Here is a 19,158-nt window from a genome sequence, read left to right on the forward strand (position 1 = left end):
CCTTTGTGGTACAACAGATATCAAATGATGCTGGGTTTTGCTCATGACCGCTTGGCCTCCTTGCAGGCAGTGCTGAGGCAAGCCAGCAAGTGCTGCTGAATGTATTTTTAGGCTTTTAGTGTGCAGCTTTCAGAAAGCAGCGGTTAGGGTAATATGTTGTTTTGTAACGGCTTGCAGCAGCTCTGACTAGCTCTGATGTGGTTGAGGCTGGTTGAGCCTCATCCTTGTTGAGGCTCAGAGGCTGGTATCATCCACCTCACAGGAGGGACAGCTGGGGCACGGGTCTCCCATGCTGTGCCCTCCTCCAGTGTTCAGCTTTTGCTGCTTCTTAAGTGCTGAGATCACCTGAGGCACATGGGGTTTACCTTTAATGACTGCTTTTCCTCAGAGGTGCAAGGACTGGCGTTGTGCTGGCTGTCGAGCAACCTTCTGGCTCTGAATTTTGGGCCCTTGCTCAGGAGTTTCCAGCTCATTGCTCTTCCCCTGTGCCATGGGGCTCTCCTGGTGGAAAAGGCAAAGCCCAGCAGTATTTGAAGGAGAAGGTGGCCACATTGCCGGGCAAATAGGAGACAAAAGGAAAGGCATGCAGCATGTCTAGCCTAGCATGCCATGCTGGGTCCTTCTATGCCCATGCTCAGCTGCAGGGATGGGCCCTTTGCCCAGGCGCAGCCCTGCCTTCTGCTGCCTTGTCCCAGCACAGTTCTGCTGTCCAGTAGCTGCAGGTTTGGACAAAGCAATGTTGTGAATGGTTAAACTGGGCTGAGCAAAACACAGCATGGTGCCAAGAAGGAACATTGCAACTTGTCTGTAAGTCACACTGGGACTTGTTTCCTGGGATTCGCGCTGCTGGATGCTTCAGAGGTAGAACAGGAGAAAAGCGGTGTTAGTCTGATCTCTGACTCTGCTTTTCTGTCCAGAGTCGTGCTTTTGTCCTTCTCAAACCCATTAGCTCTCAGCTCTGTGTCTTCAGCCCATGCAACCCCCCTCTGACTCTCCTGCAAAGTAGTTGGGCTGCAGTTGTCAAAATACACTTGGTTTTAACTTGTTCAGAACAAGGGAAAGGTACCTGCAGGACATAAACCAGTGAGAATGAGTCAGAATGTGGGAAAATAATTTCTCTCAGTTGAAATGAAGCAGTGGCTGTGCATGACTTCCGTTAGTGCAAAGCAGCGTGCTCCAGCGCTTCCCGTAGGTACCTGCCACCACGCTGCTGGTTACGGGGCTTTCCTGCTGTTCTGTAGCACTTTGCTGATTTCTGCCAGCATCAGCGAGGCATGTCAATGAGGAAGGAAAGGCAGATCAGCTCGGTGCACCTCAGCACAAATTAACGCTGCTGTTGCTATTTATACAGGAAAAAATTCCCCTGTTTACTCTGTGTTTTAACAGAAAGGCCGAGCTCTGTCGTGCTGGTTGCAAGCAGCACAAGGAGCTTCCTCTGGGCTCCTGCAGCAGTGCAACTGCTTCTCGGGTGTGCTCCGGGTGGGCGACAGCTCTGCTCCCTGTGCTGCCCACGCACGCTCCTTGTGCGAGACGGATGAGCTGGCTGCTCTCTTCTAAATTGGTCCCCAATTTGCCTTGAGCTCTCCAGTTGCCAGCGAGCACCACGCGTGTGTCCCTGCATCTGCTTTCTCTGGCCCCTGTGCTGCAAAGGGAGGGTGGTACAGCAGTGTTAACTGTCTCCTAGACCTGTGGTCTCACAGCCCCAGATCTGAAGTGGTGTCACTCCCAAGGGTGCCTGGGGGCTCCTGGGGCTGGCACCACACCTTCCTCCACAAAGGTTCCCTGTGGTGGTACTGCAGACATGGCTGTTGCTACCTCACCTCCTTCTCTGTAGCTCTTTTAGAGGGGTGTTAGAGCTGGCTGCAGCAGGCTAACTGCTTGCTTCTGTTCATGTGTAATGGTGCTGCCCTGTCAGTGTGGTTACACCTGCCAAAGCTCCTGTCCCCTGTGACAACACATGACTGGGGTCACATCAGTTTTTCACGCAGCACCTTTGAAGCTGAGAGACTGTTTGGGGCTGTAAACAGGGTATGATGGAGGGTTTGGTGTGATGGGTCTGGTAACACAGTGACTGAGGGAGGTTTCAGTTTGTAACTGTGCACAAGAAGGGCGTTCCTACGTAGCCTGAGAAAACGGGCATGGCACAGCCCTTCAGCAGCACACACCGTCACATGTCAGCACCATGTGAGGGGCAGAATGACTTTTCCCTGTGTCTTGCTGGTGCAGCGGTGGCCAGGCGGGCAGCAAGTGGGGGCAGCTCCCTGAGCACTGAGGGCAACCGGGAACTCGAGCTGTGAGCAAGAAACACAGGCTCCTTTTAGGCAGCACGCAAGCCTGTAGGCTCGGTTTCGCCAGTGCTTAAAGGGGCTTTGTTCTCTGTGCTGGTCAAAGGCCAATTTCCCAGTATCTTAAACAGAAATCTTGTTTTTAGCCTCGAGAAGAAAGCTCTTTAATTTACAAAGGCATGGCATTTTTCTTTTCCCTCCTCCCCCTCCCCACAATGGCTACTATTCCTTGGACAATGCTGCTCTTTGCTGGGTTCTGTTCTCGAGCTTGTATTTCTTGATCGCTGCTGAAAACAGAGCTTGTCACAATTGCATTTTTCTCTGGAACTTGCTGTAAAACACCAGCTATTCTTCACCTCCCACACTGTAATCATGCTTGCCAGTGCTTGTGAGCCGAGGAGTGCTGGTTAATGTACCGGCCTTCCCTGCCTCTCTAGAGAAGCCCCTCGGCGCCTGGGGAGGGCAACAACTCTTCAGCCATGGGGCAGCGGGTGCTGCTGCCCTGCAGGGCTCCAGACACAGCCCTTGGGTGCTTAGGGAAGGACAGGCTGATGCAGAACTGTTTCTTTTTCTTAAAAATGTTCCCTTTCACCACATCACTGGTTTAAAGCCAGTCCTGTTAACCCTTTTCACCTGCCAGCTCTCTTAGATGCAGTGGGCCACAGAGAGGATTGCATCTTCCACAGGGCTTCAAGCGACCTGTCTGCCCCTTTTCTCACTCACACAGGTAAGGACAGCTCAAATTGCCTCCTGAGGAATGAGCAGCTGGCAGAAGGGCTCAGGAGATGACAACAGGCCAGAGGCAGCCCACGGCCTGAGCTAAGGTATGGGGGGGCATCGTAGCCACCACGCCACCCTTTCCTGGTGCCGTCATCTCTACCAAGGGCCAGCTGTAAGGCAGGAAAACCCTCACTGTGTGCTAGAGAAGAGAAGGTGGGAAGGACACTAAGGCTGGTCTCACAGGAAGGGCAGATTTGGTTTGTCTGGTTGCATGTTTTTCATGGCAGCAAAAAGAGAAACCAGGGATGTCCTCCAAGACAGGAGCCTGGGGCATTAGCATCTCCCTGAGCACTGCTCCTCATAGTCCCCTTCATGGCAAACACAGCTCGCACCCCCTCCAGTCCCTCCTCGTCACCAGTGAGGGCACCATGGCCTCTCCCTTCCATCCTGGAGGCTTCTTCCAGCCCTGTTGATGTCATGTTCTAGCATGGTATCAAAATGAAAGAGTTAAGAAAAATGTTAATGCTTGGAGAATTTCTGTGCTTTATGTACAATCAATAGCGCTGCTAATCACTTCTGAACATTTTCTATCCTTTTGTGCTCAAAGCTGTTGTTAAAGCTTCATGAGAAATTAGTCACTCCTTGTAACTTGTGCCTGGTCCAGGTTTTGCCTTCGGGTTTGAGCCCAAAAGTGTTCATTCAAAAGCAGCCGCTTCCACTCTGAGTCAGATTTCACTAGCAGGGTTGGGGTGATGGTGTCCCTACTTTACTGCAGAAACTGTTACATTTTCTAGGATTAACATCAGCTTTCATGAAAGAGGAAAGAAAAAAAAAGAGAAAAGCAGTGTCTGTGCTGATCTCTCTCCAGCTCTCTCTGCCCATGGCTTCTCCTCCGGCCCCAGCAGGGCCTCTCCTCAGCCACCAGTAGCCCCTCTCAGCACTGAGTGTGAGGAGAGAACGAGGCCAGCCTCGTTGTGAGCATGAGGAAGGTGAACTTGGTATTTAAAAGCTACCGTGAGGAGAGACCTCAGCAGAGGGTGTGAAGGGAGGCTGATGTGCCGGTTCTCCCCTCCTGGCTAGACTCCCTTGCTCCTGCATTTCATTTCCCACCATGCTGCCCAAGGCGTTGAAGCCCCTCATGGAGCCGGGTAACTCGTGCTGAAGGCCCAGATGTTTTCAGTGAGTGAAATCAACCCGGGTCGCTTCTTTCGCTGCCTGAGGTAAGTGCAGAGCCAGAGGCGGGCTTTTACCGCCGGAGCCGAGCTGCAGAGCGGGGGGCACTGGGACCAGCCTGTCCCTGCCGTGGTGCCGCAGGGCACCGCAGCCTTTGGCTCCGGCAGCGGCGGAGGAGGATGAAGGGGGGGGGGGCCGGGCCCCGCCGCCGAGAGGGGTTTGTGCGGGAATTGCGGCACCACCGGAGGGTCCCGCTCCCCTCCCACCCCCCACTTCGCCCCGCTCCCCGCGCGCCCAGGGCGCGTGAGCCGGCGGCGGGCGGCGATTGGCTGCGAGGCGCACCCCGGGGGCCGCCGGGCCGCGGCCGCCCGCCGAGCGCCATTCACGGCGTTGCCCGCCTGCACGCGCCGAGCCTCATTCACAAAAAACTTCATTCATAAAAGCGGTGGCGGGGCCCGCCGCGGCGGGGGCGGCTCGGGCGCTGCTGCGGCCCCGCGGCGCTGCGGGCACCGCGCCGGAGGCGAGGGGCGCTCCGCTGGGTCTGGATCGTGGTGCTGAAGGACTTTCCAGCAGGAATGAGCGAGGCTGACGCCGCCGGCGCTGCTCCCTGTTCATCTTAAAATAGCGGGTCTGCTCCCGGCGGCGGGCGGGAGCGGCGCGGCGCGGGGATGCTCTTCGCCTCTGGGGCAGCCGGCGGTGGGAATGCCGAGAGCCGAGCACCTTACGGGGCTCTTCCCGGTCTGTGTTTGAGCTTGTAGCTCGCTCTTCTTCTGCTTTGTGTGGAATATGCTTGAGCTTCTGCTGCAGCCAGGACTCCGCGCTTAACGATGCTCCAACTGTGAGTCTTCAGAGCTAGGTGGGATTTAGTGCCTGGCGTGAGGCAGGAATGAAGGCAAGTTTGGATAGCGGCTCTTCGGCTTAAGCTGCTGTACCACTGATGTGCTTTCCTGTGTGCTGCTTTTATTACTGTTTGCAAAATACCAGGTGTCCACGCAGTTTTAAGCCTTGTCCATTGAGAAAAATAAACCACTCGAGAGGGAGTCAGTAACAACATCCAGTAGGTTTCTGGTTTTAAAATTGTTTGACTTGCCTGATTTCCGTATAATTTATCTACAAGAGCCAATTTATGCAAGACTATCCAGCTACAGAACTGCCAAGGCTATGAGAGAACGCAGCCAGCAGAGCCTCGGTGGACACGTCCTGTATGTAGGGTTATTCCGACATCCAGGAATGCTGCACAGGGCTAAGTACAGCCGGTTCAGGAATGACTCGATAACATCCCTTGATGAAGGTACACAAAATACGTCTTTAAATATTAAAGGTTCTTCCTCCTCTTCCCATTCTTCGTCACCTAATTTACTTGCAGAAGATGTCTCCTTGGGGCCACAGGACACCTGCAGCACCCTGTGCACGCTGATCCCCCGCATGGCTAACATTAAACTTGCCAACCCATCAAATCTGCCGGGGCTGAAAAGCTTCTGTCTGGGAATGAAAGAGGTGCCACGGATTAAGCTCACGGAGTGTGTTACCATCCCGAGCAGCCCAACCTCGCCTGAGATCAGCTGCCTGTCGGCCTCCTACCCACAGCCTGACCTGGACAAGCTGGCCCTAATCCCAAAGGCAGCGGGTGACTGTGCCGTGCGGGGAGCAGAGGAGGCCGCTCCCATGGGCAGGCAGGACAGGAGCCTTGCACAGAGCCGTGAGAGCGTGGCGGAGCCGGGAACGACCTACAGCGTGCGGGTGAGTACTTCTCACAGGGTTTCCATTTTCTGACAGGGCAAACTGCTCAGGTGGCTGCAGGGTGACCTCCGAGTTCCCAATCCTGCAATCGGTGCCCCAGACCACTGACTTCTCCCATGTATTTCCTGTTTCCTGGCATAGGTAGGGCTGTGGTGTCGAAATGGAGGGAGTTAAAAGGACCACAGCCACTCCCAGAGGTAATACAACATCCATTTCCAAAAGACTATCTTTAGACTCTCTGAGGAGTACAACTGAGCTGCAGTTCAAACAGGGGTTACTCTGGCCTGAAATACATATTGGAGGGAGAAAGAGGTCCATGAAAAGGGCCTCCCATCCCTCACAGAGCAGCTCCCAGGCACTAGGTGCAGGCTGGTCCATGCCACTGTCATATTTGTCATGGAGGGTGTGGGAGACGTGCTGGAACCACTGCTGCTGCTCGCAGCACCTCTCCCCCACACCTCCTGCCCTGGGAGGTGAGCGGGCAGGATCCAAAAGCTGCCCTCCTCTGATGCTGCAGGGCTGATTTCCTTGGTAATGATGATGTACAGAAACCCCTGTGTGTTTCTGCAGAAGACACCCTGAAATAGCCTTTCCTCGTATTTGTCATGTTGTGAGCTGGGGTTGATGGGTATCATCTTCTAATTAGCAGTCAGTGGCCGAGAGGAGACTGTGCTTTTGCTCCCTCCAGCCCTGCCACACCTGGCAGCTTTCTCATTTTCTTTTCCTCTTCTTTTCTGTGGCCGGACGTCACCATTTGCTAGCCATTGCTTCCTTCTCTATGCTCTGAAACTCTGACCCTGTACGTTTTAGTGCTTACACTTCATCTGTCAAAAGCACTCCCAGACAAAACCCGCCTGCTGCTTACATGGAGGGAACCAGTGCAGACCATGGGGAAATGGCAGAGAAACCAGTCTAAACCTGCTCCAGAAATACTCATGTAATGGCTGGGCTGGCCAAGAGCTCCTGTAGCTCTCATAGCCCTTGTGCCTATCCCTGACATACAAGGAGGATTGCAGGAGCAAGCTGTATGGGAGGTTAACCAGCATCTGTTCCTCCTGGTGGGCTGCAGGCAGAGTGCTAAGAGTATGTGTGCGTGTAAGCTCTGTTCATTGTAAGAGAGGTATCAAAATGTGCCAGAAGGAGTAAAAGAGCTATAAGCCTTGCAAAATCTGTGTCTCCTTTGTGAGGTTTTGCAAGAAGGAAAGTCTAAAGAGAGGTGCAAGGCCAAGAAGAATCAATAAATCCCTTTCCAAATGCAGCAGAGGGCAGGCAAGCCAGAGGGGAGAAGAATAACATGGGGAAATAGCCGTGTTCACCTTTCCTCAGGCAGGAATGAGGTGCCTGCCTGGCATCCAGCAGTGATAGCACAGCTAGTTTGATGGGATGTTGGCTGAGAGGTGACGGTGTCCCAGCACGGCACCAGCCGCTGTGAGTGGAGCCACAGGAAGCCTTGAACATTCACCTGGGATGCAGCAGGTGGAGGGAGGAGATGCACGATATGTGTATGTTCTCTTTTCTTTAAATTCTAGTACTAATGTGAGCAGTTGAGGTTTTGACACCAGCAAGCTGCTAATACAGATGAATGAGCATGTAGGCTGTGGCTTAAAGTGGCAGTGCAGGGGCCACCGCAGCTCCAGGTGCTGCGCTCTCAGCCAGCTCGCAGAAGGCCTGTGCTGGTAGATGGTGTCGTGATGCCTAGTGCCTGCTGCCCAACGCAGTGCGGCTCATGAGGAAGGCTTTGAGGTACCTATAGAGATTCAAATACTGGAATGCTAATGCTAGAGGCACGCTTAAAGGATTCAGTTTCTGACAAGGGGAAGAGATGATGAAGCTTTGCGGGAATTTCCCAGGTTTCTGTAGTGGCTCAGCACGGACAGCAAGAGGCACTGAGGTGTCACCCACCGGGGAGCATGTGAGCAAGAAAGGCAGAAGAAAGAGCAAAAAAACCCGACTTGACAGGAAGGTTGTGTGAAGTGGGGAAGGGCTCATCACCTCCTGCTGCTCCCCAGGTTTTATTTCATAGAATCACAGAATGGTTTAGGTTGGAAAGGACCTCAAAGCTCATCCAGTTCCAAACCCCTGCCAGGGCAGGGACACCTTCCACTAGAACAGATTGCTTCAAGCCCCGTTCCACCTGGCCTTGAACACTGCCAGGGATGGGGCAGCCACAGCTTCTCTGGGCACCCTGTGCCAGCGCCTCAGCACCCTCATGATGAGTTTTCAGTATGGTTTTCTGCTGATCTTTCTGGAAATCAGCCCATTTCACAGGGAATGTCTCTGAAAGGGGTTGGGGGGTGGGGTGTCACTGGCAGGAGCCTCCCAACACAACAGGGAAATGTTTCCCTGGATCTTTCCTGCATCTTCCCTTTACTGTTGCTCCCGCGAGAGCCAGCCCCAGGAGAGCTGCAGGAGCATTGCTGATGTGTCCTGGCCAATCTCGGTGTTTTTTTTTGACTTCTAATTATAAGTAGATTGGTAAATAAGCAGCCTGGGGGTTTGGGGGCTTCAGCATCAGAGCATGGGCAGGATGCTCATTTCCGCAGGGACCATGAGCTTCTCTGAGTGAAGCCTCAGAAGGGCTGGGAAGCAGCCAGGGGCGCAGGGCTGCAGCGTGGCAGGAGTGCAGTGCAGGGGAATAGTCTTGCCCGAAGGCAAAGAGTGGCTGAGACACTGACAGGCTGGACAGTTGTGGGAGCTGCTCTCAATCCTTACCCCAGTTCTCCCAATCCTTATGCCCTCGCCTGTGCCATTTGGAGACATCTCCTATCCATGTGAAACTTCTTGTGCCCTGTTAAGGTATGGGTTTGTTGGGATCTCCACAGAGACTGTTTTAGGAGGAAAGTCAGGTCTATGTTACACAGACTGCTGCTGCCAGAGATCTTTGGCCTTAAAAGTTTAATTGGAGTCTGAAGAGGATTTGGCATTTATGTGGAGAGGATCCACAGTTATTTTAGAGGCAATAGTATGGTGAAGTAATGAAATGCCTTAGGGCAGAAGCTGTCCCCTACAGGCTGGGGTGAGGCAGGGATTGTCTTTCTGGGGTTGGTGTGAGAAGAGGTGATGCCGGGGGGAATCAGCTTTGGCTGTGTGTGACTGTGGTGACAGGGCACCTGTGTCACAGCCGTGTGTCGCCTGGAGGAAGCCAAGACACACATCAGCAGCTGCTCCCCAGGGTGCCCATGAGAATAACAGAGAGCCCAAGTATTAATACTTCAGTAGGATCCTGGGCAGCTCTGATCCCCACACTGTTACCTTTCAAGACAAACTGTATGCAGTTTGCTGCAGGATTTACAAGATGGATATTTACCTTGTCCTTGTTCACTTTCTACCTGCTACATGCCTTCCCACAATGCTGCCCATCTGGCACTCTGGTTGTCTCTAAACAGTGCCCATAGTAGCCACAGCACTTGTGTCTCCTGCTGGTGCTCATTATGGCTGTGACAAGCCTGAGGAATATTCCAAGAGGCACTTGCACTGTGTTCAGTTCTGGGCCCCTCACTACAAGATAGACACTGAGGTGCTGGAGCGGGTCCAGAGAAGGGCAATGAAGCTGGTGAAGGGTCTGGAGCACAAGTCTCATGAGGAGCAGCTGAGGGAACTGGGGTTGTTTATTCTGCAGAACAGGAGGCTCAGGTGAGACCTTGTTGCTCTCTACAACTACCTGAAAGGAGGCTGTAGCGAGGTGGGTGTTGGTCTCCCAAGTAACATGCGACAGGAGAAGAAGAAATAGCCTCGAGTTGCACCAGGGGAGGTTTAGATTGGATATCAGGAAATTTTTTTCATGGACATTGTTGTCAAGCATTGGAACAGGCTGCCCAGGGAAGAGCTGGAGTCACCATGCCTGGAGGTATTTTAAGACATGTGAAAAATTAGGTAGATGTGGCACTTAGGCACATGGTTTAGTGCTAGACTTGGCAGTTCTGGGCTAATGGTCGGACTAAACGATCTTAAAGGTCTTTTCCAACCTAAATGATTCTATGATTCCTGTGGGTGAATCACTGACTGTCATTAAAGCTGGAGCCACTAACTGTGTTATGGCAGGGAATGAAATGAGACGTGGGTCTGGATTAGAGGGTGCCTGAAAAGCTTATTCACATGAGCCCTGCCTTCACATCTCCTCCCACACAGTCCCTCATCCTGTTTGCAGTCACTCTCCATCACCTCTTGTAAATAGATGTGAAAAGACGTGTGCATCTTCAGCAACCACTCTGCTCTCTCCCATGTGGGGAAACAGCAGCCAGCCCCACATCACCCTCTGGATACAAACACCAAGAGGCGAAGCAGACCCTGGTGCCGATGCTCTCCCCAGCCCTGTGCAGGGAGATGGGACAATTTTGCGCATGTCGCAGTTAGAGCAGCAGTTCCTTTTCCAGCAGGGGCCAGTGAGTCTCTTCTTTCCCTCTTGAGAGCTGTTGCTTGCCCTGGCAAGAGCTTTCCATCCTGCTGCCAGCAGATCAGTGGGTCCAGCATCCGCTTTCATTGGCGATGTCAAGTTTTCAGCACTCAGCTTGTTTCAGTGCTGGCATTTTATTTTATTATAGTTCACTGAATTGCTGAATTCTGCAGTTGTATCTGTGCTTGTTGTCCTGGGCAGGTTACAGCACACTTGTGCCTGTGTCCAGCTTCCCCCAGCAGCTCAGTTAAGCCAAGTTGTGCTCCCTCTTTGGAAGATGAAGCCTCCTCCTTGGACACCACCTCTGAACCCTCGATATCTCTATCACCACGCTACAAAGACACCCACTGGACAGCCTGGGCTGGGGCAAGGGCTGTGCGCTGCTGTGGCTTCCTCTCCTGGAGTGCTTGGGCACAGGAGAAGTCTCTGAGGCGGGCGTTGTCCTTGTCTGCTGCCTTCCTCTTTCTTTCCTACACCACTTGTCAGACTCGGCTATGGAGGGGTTTTTCTTTTCCTTGTTTATTTGTTAATTATTTTTTCTTCCTTGGAGACTGTCTTTTGTTTTTTTGAACAGGCTTCTGGTACCCCATTGTCCTTTTATGTGCTCCATGGGTTTCTCTGCAGCTCTGTGACCCTGACTTCCTCTGCCTCAGTCCCGCAGGTCCCTCTGCCCTGGGCTCTGCTGGTTCTCTGTACCCTCCTGCTGAGATGTGAAGGTTCAGCCATTACTAACTGTGCTAGTCTGGATAACCAACAGCAGCTAAAATAAATGAGGGATGCAGCGAGGTGCCATGTTAATGCACTTCCCTACTCAGGCTTTTAAAGACAAAAAAAAAGGCCTTTTGTGAATCATTGATAAGTTCAGCTTCACTCAGGGTCACTTATGCAAAAACCTAATATTGATTTTTCATCTTTGCTTAGAGTAGCTTCCCACGCATCTGTTCAGGATGCAATGGGGACTCACTTATCAGCATATGACTCACCTACTCCTCTGAATCTTTCTTTTTTCAAGGATAGAGGAGCAGCCAACCAGCTTACAGGATGCTTGACCTTATCCCATAGGATCAGAGGTCACCACTCTGCTGCAAGCTGAGGCTCTAGACATATTTTGCACATTTGCTTTTTTCCCGTTAAGCAGGAATATCTTTAACAAGTAAGATAGCTCTCAAAGTCATTAAATGTTCATTAGGGAAGCAGTTCTGCTAACCCTTCAGATTCTTATTGATGTCCTTCCAGGTCTCTGACCTAATTCTGGAGTTCTCCCAGGGGTTACATTGCTATCTGGAAGGAAACCAAAATAGGGATAATACAATTGTTGTGGAATCCCTGCTTGACTGCACACATAATGTTCTCTTTTTAACATACACATTCGTTTCTGAGTGTCTCCAAAGCTGAAAGAGATACATAAATCCATCCCCCTCTGAATGGCCTAGCAGAAAAATCAATTCACAGGCAAAGTGAGGCAGAGGAGGTAAATACGGTACCTTTCTTCTGTCTATTCAGAACAAGAGGACAGAGCATGCATGTCCCTGCCTGGGATTTCCAGGTTGTCTGCTGTATCCTAGAGGCTTGAATTCCTGCGGGAGAAGGCTGCACAGGCAGCCTGTCACTGCAGCCTATGGGCACTGTGTGAGCACTGTAGGATGCTCCTGACATCCCTTTTCCCTCTGGGAGAATTCACTGTGGAAGAGGGGGATGCAGAGAGACCCAGACCTCTGCCAGGCTTGTGAAATGGGGAGATGTCTGAATGCTTCAACAGCAAAGAGATGGATGTCAACAGATATGCTGAAGGAATTAGGAATATGTTTTGGGAGAGGTAAACTCAGTGGATAGACATATCCTAGCACACTTCATTGAAATGGAAGTGTTCCATAGGTTAGTATATAACATCAAAGGAGTCTATGGGCTGACATGCCATCACATGCTTGATGTTTCTGAAAATTAGCCTTATGGAAATCCTAAACGAGTACAGAAAAAGCCTTCAGCTCTGTCCCATCCAATAGAAATGTGGGAGTCAGCCTCTAATTTCAAGCAGGTCAGTTAATAGTGCAGGCTCTTAAGAGCTGTTGCTATGAGCTGGAATTGCAGCTCTACCTCCTTCATCTTCTGCAGAGGTTATTTGTCATCAGACGTGCAGCAGCATGGAGCCAGTGGTTTTCCTCATGCCGAGTAATGCCTCCCACTGCGCTGAAGGGACATTCAACTGTTCTGCACAGGGGCTCTGAGTGCATTGGTCCTGTGGGGCTTCCAGAGCCCCTCTGCCCCAGGGGAATTTCCCTCTAATGTGCATGTATTCCTTCCAGCTCAGTGCCACAGGCTAATCACTGAGAATAAGCAGAATTGGAAAAAAGAATGATTGGATTTTGTGTCCCCAGAGGGCTTTACCTTTTTTTTGGTGCTTTGTTGTTGAAACCACTGGTATCTTTATTGCTCTTCTCTACACTTTTCACTAAATAAATCTATTTAGGAAGCAGCTTTAGGATGACTGATTTGATTTTCCATTTAGACTGTGGTTCTGCATATACTTAGTGGACTGAAATCACATTTGTTTCCTTCTGTGAGCCTCCTCTTACCTGTGTGCTAGATATTAACAAAGCCCTCCTTTCTCTCTGTCTCTGTTCTACCTAGTACATGGGCTGCATTGAAGTGCTGCAGTCAATGAGGTCCCTGGACTTTGGCACACGAACGCAAGTCACCAGGTAGGTGGTATCGAACTGAAATTCAGCCCAAGAGTGAATAAGCCGAGTGTATAAAGCCAAGGGTGCATGCCAAGCTCTGAGACACTTTGAATAGGAGTTTGCATGTTTTGTTTTGCTTTTTTTCCCAAGCGATGATTTGAATTACTGGATCATTACAATAGGCTATTTGCACAATAGGCTATTGCACTGGAAAAGGAATTGTTTCAGCCACAGACCTCATTTCTCTCTCAGTTCTTGTTCTGGATGCAGAGACCTGCAGCCGCAGGTCAGTACAGACATCCCCAGCCAGTTGGGTACTGGCAGCAGCCAGTCCACGCACGTGGGCTCAGCGCTGCCCGCGCAGCTCACCAAAGGCACAGGGTAGCCAAGGCAGCGAGCCTGGGTGCTCACAAGCCTCCCTGCCACTCTGCTTCACACCTGATACAGAAAGTGCCATTGGTCCCTCAACGCAGCAAGGTCCTCTAGTGAGTTTTTATCAGATGTATGACATTGCTTGATCCCATCTGCACCAAGGTCAGCCTCAGCTGGAATTGGAGTCATAAGGAAAACATGTTGAAATACAGCCATTGCTGCAGGCCTAAGTTTCCAGCCTTCAAATCAGAAAAAGATGAATGTTTCACTCTCAGATACAACTGAATGTGGTTTAAATGTGAAATATTTTGTGGTCTTTAGAGAAGTTTGTAACTTCTGTTTCACGTTGCTGCTGGCTGCTGGGTGTAGATGATCAATATATGCATCCATGGGGCCGCTGAAATGTCCACTCAGGAGCAGAAAAGCCCAGTTTTATTTTTATGTTTATCCTTGTAAGTCTGTCAGTGCAGGAGTGTTTAAGTTTTCAAAATAAGCACCCTCTTTCCATCTCGTAGTGCTGCGTGCTGCTGGGATGTACTCACAGTCCAGCAGCCAGGACTAGTGCTCTGTTGGGCAGCCCCAGCAACCACCCGGCACCCCACTACCTCCAAAGGCTTTTTGGAGGGGTGGGTGGGTGCAGAGTATTTTGGCCTGGCTTTAGACATGTTCCCTCCTCCCCTCAGCTATTTTTCTGGCATGGGTCATGCTGAGGATGCCAGGAGTGTGGTTGAGGCTTCCTGCGCCTGCCCGACTCTTCCTTCCTGCTGGTGGATGATTTACAGATGCTCTTTTGCTTCCTCAAGTGTTTGTATCAAAGAAATCATGGAGAAAGGAAAGGAACATGAAGAGATAAGTGTTACTTTGCTACCTATTGGCTCCCAGACTTACCAGCTAAAAGGAAGAAACTGAAAAAAATTGGTTCCTTAAATGCGTGTATACCGCACTCGAAAGCTGCCCGATTTGTTTTGTATTTAAAATCAGTGGTTGTTGACATTTACAATCAGCATAAGCACACACTCACCCAGTTCCTGCATGTGTATATGGAGAAGTGCCTGAGATACAAATATATTTCCCCCAGCCTGGTTGTTTACCGATCAAAAAGAGTCATGTAGTACACTTAGCCCAAAGCAGTCAGCCTGGAGCATTCAGACAAAGCCACTGTTTTCTTCAACAGCCTCAGCCAAGGAGCGAGGTGATCTCCTGATTGCAAGACACAGAAGTATGTATGTATGTATTGGATGGTTTGTCTGGAAAATAATGAGTATGAATTACTGTGTGACAAGGGCTTGACACCTTAAATTTGGCCCAAATAGCAAGGTTTTGTTAACCAGAGCTATGAGAAAACTTAACAATGGAAATATTTCCATCATCTAAAAAATATGCCCGTGCTGACCTTAATGGGCTGTTTTGTGCATGAGAAATTCAAAACTTAAACTGTTTGCAAACTGAATGCTGAAGTGCTGAGCTCATGCATGCAAACTTTAAAGTTTGATCGATTGCAAGCTGACTGGAGCAAAGATAACATTGATTATTCCCCTATTGTTCTCCCAGGGGAGTAAGTTTATAGACGGCATGCACAATGCACCAACCACGGAGTTATTGGAAATGATCCCATTTTAATCATCTTTGTTACTTGTACAGGGGGTAAAAAATATTTTTACTCCAATGGTATTTAATTAAACAAAGAGGCATCTTCTGTTTTAAAGGGATGTAGAAAGGGTCTCTAATGATGTCTGCTCCCTGCCTTGCTTTATGTGTATGTGCATTCTTAGTCTCCTGATCTCTAAAATTAAGATATTATTTACCTACCTCATATGAATGTTGGAAAGATCAACAAACTCCTGTTTGCCAAAGTGCCGTGAGTAAGGAGTCAAAAGAGATGAGCATGGAGGATTTATTTTCTGGTTTCTTGCTGGACTTCCATGTTCAGTTGCTTACCAGGCACAGGGGTGGGGAAGGCAGAAAATGGCCTCTCCAGTGCAATGAATGACCATGGGGTGCAGAGATACTGTATGGCCATCAGGCTGAATGACTGCAGCATAGCAAGGGAAGGGCCAGGCACTGAGGTGCTTTTTATCCTCAGCCGTCGTGGCTGTGAGGTGAGGAGGCTGGCAGAGGCGATTTCACTGCAGCAGTTTTCCCTTCCAACTCTCTGCCATTGCCTGCCTGTGACCCAACTCACATGCTCTTAGGACATCCCTCTCATTTTGCAGAAATTTGTGATTCCAAATTCCACGTAGATGACAAGAGTAACACCTAGAAATAACAATAAGGGTAACAGGCTCCTCTGCTTGAAAGGCTTTGTATTTTTCTTTTTTTAATGGTCTCCCATAAATGTGGTGTCCTTCTTGTTCTCGGTACAAAATGTATTTGGGCTTGTTCTGTGGCAGGTCCTGCCTTTGCTGGACCCTAATGTGCACTTCCCTTGTCCAGCCCTTCAACTCTTTTCCTCTTACACTTCTCCCGCTTCTGTTAAATCAAGCTTATTATTAGTCACTGTATTTGGGCATTTATGGGAAAAGGGATTCTGTATCTCAAATCAGGGCATAAACTTGAAAATGGTCGGGCACTGAGGGGCAAAGGGCATCTGAAACGTGCTGCTGGGGTGGGCTGGTGGAAGAAGGCTGACTTTGTTTGGAAGATTAATTTCAACTTTGTTGAGCCACACAATCCCTTTCTGTTAAACAGTGTAGGCAGAGTCCTAGATGCTTAAAAGCAAATCTTCAACAGCATGCTTACTTGCTTACATCAGCCCATCTCTCTTCTTTTACTCTCATTTGAGGGAACAATAAACAAAGTGGCTCACTGTTACTGCCAGTGCGGCACCCTCCCGCATGTGCACGCTTGGGGAGGGAGGAGCAGGGAGGAGTGTCGGCCGCAGGTTTCACGCCAGAGGTGCAGACCCAGAGTAAACCTGTAAACTGCACAGCTGAGCTCATCTGAAGACATGGATGCCCAAAATGGGGCTGTCCTTGTCGCTCCCTCCTGCCCCAGAGCTTCCTGATCCCTTGCCAAGCAGCCGCAGCCTGGCTGGGTGGCTGCTGCTAGCCAGTGGGCAGAGGGAGCAGCGCCCTGTGGGGCTCAGGGGCTGCACCAGGTTATTTTGGCAGAAAGCGAGAATTCCATGTGCTGTTGGCTCCCACAGCACTCCGCCATGTAGGGGCTGTGACACTGTCCTGCTTCAGTACATCTTGCCTAGGAGCTGGGGAGCTGCTTACAGCTGTGTGCTCAGGAATCTCAGTGTCCCAGTCGAAAAGAGGTGGTCCTGCTTCCCCACCCCACGTACTCGATTCCATAGAGGTGTGCTCAGGGACTCTGCCAGCCTGGATCCTTACTGAACTGGTGCCCAGCAGAATAACCCCTGGGAAAATCCCCCTGCAATGGATAGACATCTGCTGGGGGCAGGAGTGGGACCTCTGGCTCTGCAGTAGGTCTGCTGCTGGTGACAGCCCAGGGACCAATGTGCTTCAGAGGAATATTCGTCAGGATGGTGAAGAGAACTCTTCCATTCACTACGGAAAGTGAAAACTGTGTCAATGAAACAATGGCTAGTTTATGTAATCATGTGGGCACTGCAGGATGGACTGACAGGGACTCTACTTCAAATGGCAGAAGATGCCTGAGGAGCCGAGGAGCAGGATTTTCTTCACCTTAAACTACAAGAACAGTTTAAATTCCTCACAGCTCTCCCGATTTCATTGTGTGGCTCCCAGGGTTGAGAAGAGCTGCTGCAGAGTATGCAAGTGGAGTTATCTCATTCAGCATGATTTAAAAGAAAAACAAATGAAAATCCAAAGTGTTTTGTTTTGGGATGAATGACGAGAAGAGAAAGAAAAAGCGGCAATATGACTGGAATAACAAGGCCACTTTTTCTGCTACTGCCTCAGATTTGGAAGATATCAAAGGGACAAGCAAATGCCAGAACCCATAAGGTTGCCCATTCATCCAGGAATAAGGCTATGTCAGCCTTGCACAGGTAAATGCCATGCTGCAGATCTAAAAGCAGAGGCTTGCCTGAGCAAACTGTTTGAAAATGAATGCTGTAAGAATGAATTAATAGAGGTTTTCCAGCAAGAAAGCACAGATACAGTAAATCCTATTCCCATTCATTGTAGACGTATCCAGAGTTTCTTTTCTTCCTAATGTAACCAGTTTCTAATTCAGGTCTGCCTGCCCTGTGGAAATGACTGGAGAAGTGTTCAGTTGTAGCAGCAAGGTGTTACCAAACTGCTGCTTTTCACACCTTTAAAATAATAGCTGAGAAGGTTTGTTAGATCACCTGGAAAACCAGGCAGAGGTATTTTGCAAGAAATGTCTGTGAGAAGATGATTTCCCCTACCAAAAAGAAGTAACAGAAACTAGTAAGTAGAAATGATTTGCCTACTTTTTGGTTTCTGTTTGGAGCACAAGTGCTTCAGAGCGTCATGAAGTGGGCAGTCACTGGCTTGTACAAGAATGGGCTCCAATGCTGGCAACTTTACCTGCAACTCCTTATTCTACATGGGCTGCCTGAAGTGTGTGAGAATTCATTTAACACCAAAACAGATGACTTCCCTGTTTTTCCAATTTATTCTGTATCTGGTTTTCGTTCTAGGTAGAGCTAGACTTAAAGGCTCCAAGTAGTCTTAATGTCTTGGCTCTGATTTTAATTTCCTTTAATATTGAATGAGAAGATGAGCTCTCATTTTCCAAGCTGATTATTGGAATCTGCAAGATCATCCTGCAGGATGCCTTTCCCATTTTAATTTTTTTTTTTTTTTTTTAAGTTCTGGCCTTTCTGCTGGTAACAGCAAAAAAACCAACCCGGGAGCTAAACAATAAGGATATCAGGAATTCGCTTCAAAAGTGGATTTTCAGCTGTGTAGGGGGAATTGTTTTGCTTTAGAAGGCTGTGTTTCTGACCCATCTTGTGTAGGTCACCATAAGTCTCCTCTTCTTCCCTGCTTTTTCACTCAGAACATATTAATTAGATTTGTATTATTTTACCATGGGTTTGGTCTCCATTCATTTGACAGTCTCCAGGTTGAATTTCTCAGGATGTTGTCTGAGAGGAAGACTTGATGTAGCATCGCTGATCTTCAGTGCTTTAAGCGCATAGCCCATCAGCATAGCAATGTCCGTGGTACGCTGAGCAGGGGGCAGCAGCGATGCTGTGGTTCACTGGCACTGTGCTGGCTTTACTTGCTGTCTGATCTGCTCCCTGGGCACGATGCAGGGTCCTGGGCAGACCACACTCCTCACTGGGACACCTCTGCTTCATGAGACATACCTGGCTGGAGCATCTCATTGTTGTGCAGTCTCCTGATAATTTTCAGCCCTTCTGAACCAAACCTTCTCAGGAGATGAAGCCCAGTGACATGTTCCTCCCATGCACATGCCAGGGCTGAAAACAGACAAACTTTCCTAACCAGCTTGTTTCTTCATTAGCTCTTTAGATAATAATCCAATAGCATTAACAAATAATTAAACTAGCTAGTCCCATTCCCGTTAAGAACAAAACAAAATCCCAGCCCTTGAAAGCCCAAATCTGAATTCAGCTGTGGGAGAAAGGCTGAGGTTATGGCCTCAAAATGGGAACCAAAGCCTGAGAGGGTGACTGGGTGATGGTGGTGCAGCTCACTGCAGCAGAGGGCCAGGGCAGAGGCAGAGATCCCATGGGAGCTGTGGCTCAGACCGGGATGTCCAGGCAAGGTTAAGGAAACTTGCTAAGCACATCCCAGCCCAGTAAGTCGCCGTTTTTCCATTGACTTCAAAACAATAAGTATCACTCAGGGAAAGCTTGTGATTGCCAGCAAAA

At 49.8% G+C, this 19,158-nt stretch overlaps 1 protein-coding gene across 3 annotated transcripts in view; it reads left to right on the forward strand.

Annotated features, from left to right (window-relative positions):
• Positions 1-4,540: 4,540 nt before the first annotated feature.
• Positions 4,541-19,158, forward strand: part of SHC4 (SHC adaptor protein 4) — a 32,070-nt gene continuing 17,452 nt past the window's right edge. For 2 of the 3 annotated variants that reach the window (XR_003993285.1, XM_030498254.1), the window contains exons 1-2: positions 4,718-5,918; positions 12,940-13,010. Coding sequence is in view for 2 of the 3 variants with exons in the window: in XM_030498254.1 (XP_030354114.1) it covers positions 5,340-5,918; positions 12,940-13,010 (650 nt within the window). In the remaining variant the exon portion in view is untranslated. Of the gene's footprint in view, positions 5,919-12,939; positions 13,011-19,158 lie in introns of all 3 variants that reach the window. The other variant, XM_030498255.1, reaches the window with a different exon arrangement.

This window comes from Strigops habroptila, chromosome 9 (genome assembly GCF_004027225.2).
Source record: "Strigops habroptila isolate Jane chromosome 9, bStrHab1.2.pri, whole genome shotgun sequence".
In the NCBI taxonomy this organism is placed as follows: domain Eukaryota; kingdom Metazoa; phylum Chordata; class Aves; order Psittaciformes; family Psittacidae; genus Strigops; species Strigops habroptila.